We start from the raw sequence: 5,305 nt of genomic DNA on the forward strand, positions 1-5,305 counted from the left end.
TGGACTGACGGGCCATAGGTCAATCGACGGACCGTCGATTGGGTCCGTAAGTCGAGTCTGCCCGACAGCGGTCTGTGACCTGACTTACGGACCGTAAGTCCGGCCGTGGGTCAACACTTAGCCAAATTTTCTGACTGAGTCTGGGAGGGGTTGTAGTGGTGAACCACGGACCACCAGCACGGGCCGTGGTCTGACCTACGGTCCGTGGATGGTGACCGTAAGTTGCACCTGCAACTTCTCGAAATCTGTATTTTTGGTCTGTTTTGAATACGGGGTGTTGCAGATTTCCTCTCATTTTAAAACAACGAAAATTCTAAGCTTCTTCTTCTTCTGCACAATTAAATATTCATGTATTTTGCTCCTGTTGAGTGGCTTACTGACACCATTATTTTTGTATTAATACGTTGGTGAATAAAATTGTTCCATCCTAAGAGGATCTAATTCTTTAAACCTCATGCATTAGAGGGGAATCATTTTCTTAAGGGGAAATTGTGCACTTAGTGGGCTTGATTTTTTCCTTTCTATTTCATTCTAATTTTACATATCCTCGTATTTTTTTACAGTTATTAATTTATGCTTATGATGTTAATTGTTGTTTTTGAGTAGATGTTTTAAACTCTGTTGTTTATGTTTCTGCAAAGTTATTGTCTCTAGTTATATTGAACATATACACATATAGTAGGTATATTCATTGTGCAGAAAATAATTATTGTACTGAGTTCCAAGAATTCATGTTTTGATATTCTATGACTTAAAAGTACTACATATAAGCTTACATATTATCTATTTTAACATAGATATGAAGTTTCTTCACTTATCAATTGAAGAAACTCATTATGATGGTTCAAAAGTTATAACTGCTTTCATGTTTAGGCGTAATTTGTTTTTTGAATCTGTTCACAAATTTTTGAATTTTTTCCTGAGACACATATCATAATTGTATAATCTATGCAATTTTAATGTGTTCTTTTCTTGCGAAATGTCTTTGTATATATATTCTTATTTTCTTCATTACTTCCCTTTTAATATTGATTAAAGAACCAACAATTTATTATTTCCTGAATAAATCATCCATTAGAGTTTCTTGAGTTCTGTGATAATGACAAATAATCAAATTCATGTTGGAATATTGTTAATATTTTTTTAAGATCCTTTTTTTTTTAATGTATGGAAATTAGTAAAGGATTATTTGCAAGTTCAATGTAATTATTATTTATGAACGTGCGAAGCGCGGGCAAATTACCTAGTTAACTTTTAAATCACACAAAATTATTTTCCTAATAAGATATATTTTCACTAAAAATTGACATTATGAGGTCGGATCCATAAACTACATATATTTCAAAGTGATAACATCTAATTTAGTAAATATTTCACCCTTATTTAGTTTCATTCCTAAGTAGTTACTGCTACAACTAATAATTTTCTAATTCAAACTATTCAAAAATTTACAAAATATATTTTTTTCCTACAAATAAGAGTGTCGGACTTTTCTTCTTTTTTCTTCTCTGATTTATAAGGATATATATTTATTTGAAAGGATCGGATATACTTATAAATGGAGCACAAAATGATTTGAATTTAACTCAATTATTATAAATGGAAATGATAGCATCACAGTAAAATATATGTTTTCATTTAATAAATAATTAGTAAAACAATATGTAGTTAATTCATGATCTTCTTGAATGTTTTTCATAAAATGAATAAACTTTCAACTTTTGCTTTTCCATGCAATGACCTAAAACTAAAGTCATGATGACACCTACTAAAATCCATGAGTAGGTAAGTCAACCCTCGTCCTCAAATCAACTATAACGGGCCTAGGGAGCTTAAGGACTGAGCAAGAGCATAATAAGACACGTTTAAGGAAGAAACATTGAACATACGAGAACACAAACATATATATGTTTGTGTGGGTGGTTGTTGTTCATTTTTCCATACTTCCTTATACTAATTTATCATTTTATAGCGTTTATAAGAGGAAGACTGTACAATAATGGACATGACTATTGTGAATGGACAAGCATAACTATAAAAAAACCTAGACTTATTTGTTCTTGATAGTGAAACTTGATTAACTGTAATGATCCTCCATGCCATTTCGGTGTAAATATCTTATTTCATCATTTAGAGCATTCCTATAACGAACCCAAGTGATTTATGACATGTTGAAACTAACTGTTCAGTCAACTAGTCGTTCATTTTGTTTTTGTGCAAGTTAATGTGCTTTGAAGATTTTGAAGCTTGAACGGCTGACTTTGGTCAAAAGTTCATAAAGACGACCTCAAAATGTAACTGTGAGGGTTCTGTTAGCTCCGAAAACTCAAGTTTGGTTTAGAATGATCTTTCGTGTGGATCCGGAGGCTTCAGGGCTAATTGTGAGCCCCCTTATGAGCTTTGGCTTAAAATGGAGCTTGGGTGTGGGACCCATTTTTGTCAAGACGACCTTAGTTTGAAGCTTTAACTTCTCAGTTGAATTTGGAATGTTGAATTTGGTGGGGTTGCATATCTTGTTTGCATGCATGAGATTCCGAACCAATCCCGAGCACCCAAGTGAAGCCCCAGGGGCTTAGCTAAAACTTTTGTGACTGATGTTGATGCCCCCAGTTTTGTAGCCCTGGTATGGCATTAGCGGCCAGGGTTCCACTTTAGCAGGCTAGGACATCCATGTGGCATCTACTTTAGCTTCTTTGGCTCGCTTAAGCAGGTAACACTTTAGCTGTCAAGGCTTCAGTTTAGCGAGTCTGGCCATCTTAGGCCCTGTTGCTTAAGATACTTTCACTTAGTGGCCAAGGTTTGCTTTAGTGCGGTCCTTCTGTCTTACCCCAGGTGCTTTCACGAAATTTGTGGATGATTTTGCTGCACCTGCAACAGTACTAAGACTTGACACGATCAGTTCTCACATAAAGTTTGTAATTTGATTATGAGAGTTGTGGGACTCTGAATGTGGTGATTCAAGGCTGGGTGTGATTGGGGAACGCGAGGCTATCCGTTAGAGTAGTTGGGGAGCATAGGGGAGAATCAGTTCAAGGTATTTTCAACCCCAAACGGGCTGCCTATCCCTTGTCTTTAGCTTTAATGATGTTTTATGTTGCATGCTATTGTTTGCTACGTTCCAAATCCCAAAATGTGTTCCATTTTGGGACAAAGGTTTAGGGAGGTAATTTAGACATTTTGACAGAGTCGATTTTAGAATTTTTGGTGCGGGTTCCATATTTCACATTCTTACTCCAATTTAGGTATGTATCTATTATATGAAACTTTAGTGTCTAAACAACTGTATTAATGTTGTGATTCCATTCTTGATAGTGTGGTAGTGTTCAGAGGTTGTGCAGAATGGAACTGCTCCTAAGTCATGATTTGGATTGTGTGTGTTCTTCCTAAAGGTAGGATATGGCCTCCCTTTCCCCATTATGTTTAAACGCATCATTCTCATTAGTATTTTTTGAAATTATCTCTGTTTTTGCGCTAAAAATTAGCTTAGAAAAATATTCAATGTGAGTCAAGTAACATGTTTCTGAGTAATGCACATCAACAAAAACAAATTTAAGCAAGATTTAGTTTTTAATATATTTAAAAACAACATAAAATTATACTAAATATGATTTCTTCCACAATTAAAATATTCCATTTTTAAAACTTTCTTGATGACCTAAATGAGTGAGAAAACACATTTCAACAAATCTTTTGATATTGGATGCCAAAGGTTAATGGAATTCATGCTAATACAATGACACCTAGAAGCGAGATATTATGATTTGTATACAATGTTTCTACAAACCGAGCAAGCAAGCCCAAGTGGTGAGATATACATAAGAGCCTGGCTGACTAGAAATTGTGACAAAACATAGAGATACTTGTGTATAAAAAGAATTAAGAAAAAGCAACTATTTGTTCTGTAGTCGTTATGTGTTGTTTTTTGCCAAGTGTAAGCCTTTGAGAGCTTAAAAGATCATATTTTGCATTGTAATGAAATGAATTAGGCACTATAACTTATCTGCATTTCTTCCTAAAGCACCTATCCTGTTCAGAATGAATATTCTAAATTTCAAGTTGGGAGCTCACCATTTTGCCATTCCTTTCCAGTGCTTCTACTAAATGATGTTGGACATTCCTTTTTTTTCATCATTTGAGTCGTTTCGCTTTCTTTTCCTTCCTTCTTGACCTCTTCCTTTATCAGCTCCTCGAGTGGTAGTTTGTCTTACACCTGCTTCTGTAGGAGAAACTTGAGAGAGTGGCTGATGTTGCTCCTCTGAAGTTAGCATACGAATAGCATCCTCATTCATTTGTGGTACATTTGAAAACAATCCATCATCCCCTACAACAACACTTCTGCCACTATCAAACAAAACTTCTCTCTCGGAAGCCAAATCTAACCCTTCTTCATTGCCATTTCCATGATCAAGAATATCAAACACTTGTCTATCAAAAAATCCAGGTAATTTTTCTTCTCTCTTAAAATCATTCCTCATAATCCAAAATGACTCTTTTTCTTCTTTAATCTGAGACTCCCACTCTTTAATCTTCTTAAAATCCCCAGCCAGATTACTCCATCTCTTCTGGCATTGAATCGGTCCACGATTCACCACTTGTCTTTTACAGTAGGATGAAACAAAATCCCACTTCGCTTCAACCTGTGTTGAACCCAATTCCATACCTCCGGTTCGGGCTCGATGGATCCGGTCTTGAACCAATTTTTTTCCCTGTATGAGAACGAGTATTTCATGTTTGGTCCAACGAGGGAGCCTCAACACTTTGTTGGCATCATTGACGCCATTGATGGATTGTTGACGGTCGTCAGAGTCGGTAGATGGAATTAGGATCAATTGCTTAAGGTTGTTACTTTTTGAAGCCATGTGAGTATTAGGAGGAGAGGAATTATAATCATAGATTTTTGAGTACGAGAGGCAGAATGTTTAAATTGTAATGGTAATATTCATCTACTGTTCTTAGCCTTTGGGTATTTATAATACGGAAAAGGGTCAAAATTGCCCCTGAACTATCTGAAATAGATCACTTATACCCTTCATTACATTTTGGGATAAAAAATGCCCCTGTTGTTATACTAAGAGACCACAAATACCCTCAAGAGTTAACACCCCAAATTTTTATTGACGTGGCAAGCCACGTGGACTAATCCTTCCACCTAAGCGTTGCCAACTAGGATTCACTACAAAAGAACTAGACCTTTAGTGGCGACAACAGTCGCCACAAAATCCCAGAAAATCGTCACTAAAAGTTCATAACATTAAATTCTAATTTTGTGTTTTTTTCTTCATTGTTTTTAAAAATCAAATATGAT

At 35.5% G+C, this 5,305-nt stretch overlaps 1 protein-coding gene across 1 annotated transcript; it reads right to left on the minus strand.

Annotated features, from left to right (window-relative positions):
- Nucleotides 1-4,097: 4,097 nt before the first annotated feature.
- LOC107061828 (trihelix transcription factor ASR3-like) lies at nucleotides 4,098-4,859 on the minus strand. Its single transcript, XM_015311725.1, has one exon. The coding sequence runs from the start codon at nucleotides 4,857-4,859 to the stop codon at nucleotides 4,098-4,100; it is 762 nt and encodes a 253-aa protein (XP_015167211.1).
- Between the last annotated feature and the right edge of the window lie 446 nt (nucleotides 4,860-5,305).

This window comes from Solanum tuberosum, unplaced genomic scaffold (genome assembly GCF_000226075.1).
Source record: "Solanum tuberosum cultivar DM 1-3 516 R44 unplaced genomic scaffold, SolTub_3.0 scf00171, whole genome shotgun sequence".
Classification (NCBI taxonomy): domain Eukaryota; kingdom Viridiplantae; phylum Streptophyta; class Magnoliopsida; order Solanales; family Solanaceae; genus Solanum; species Solanum tuberosum.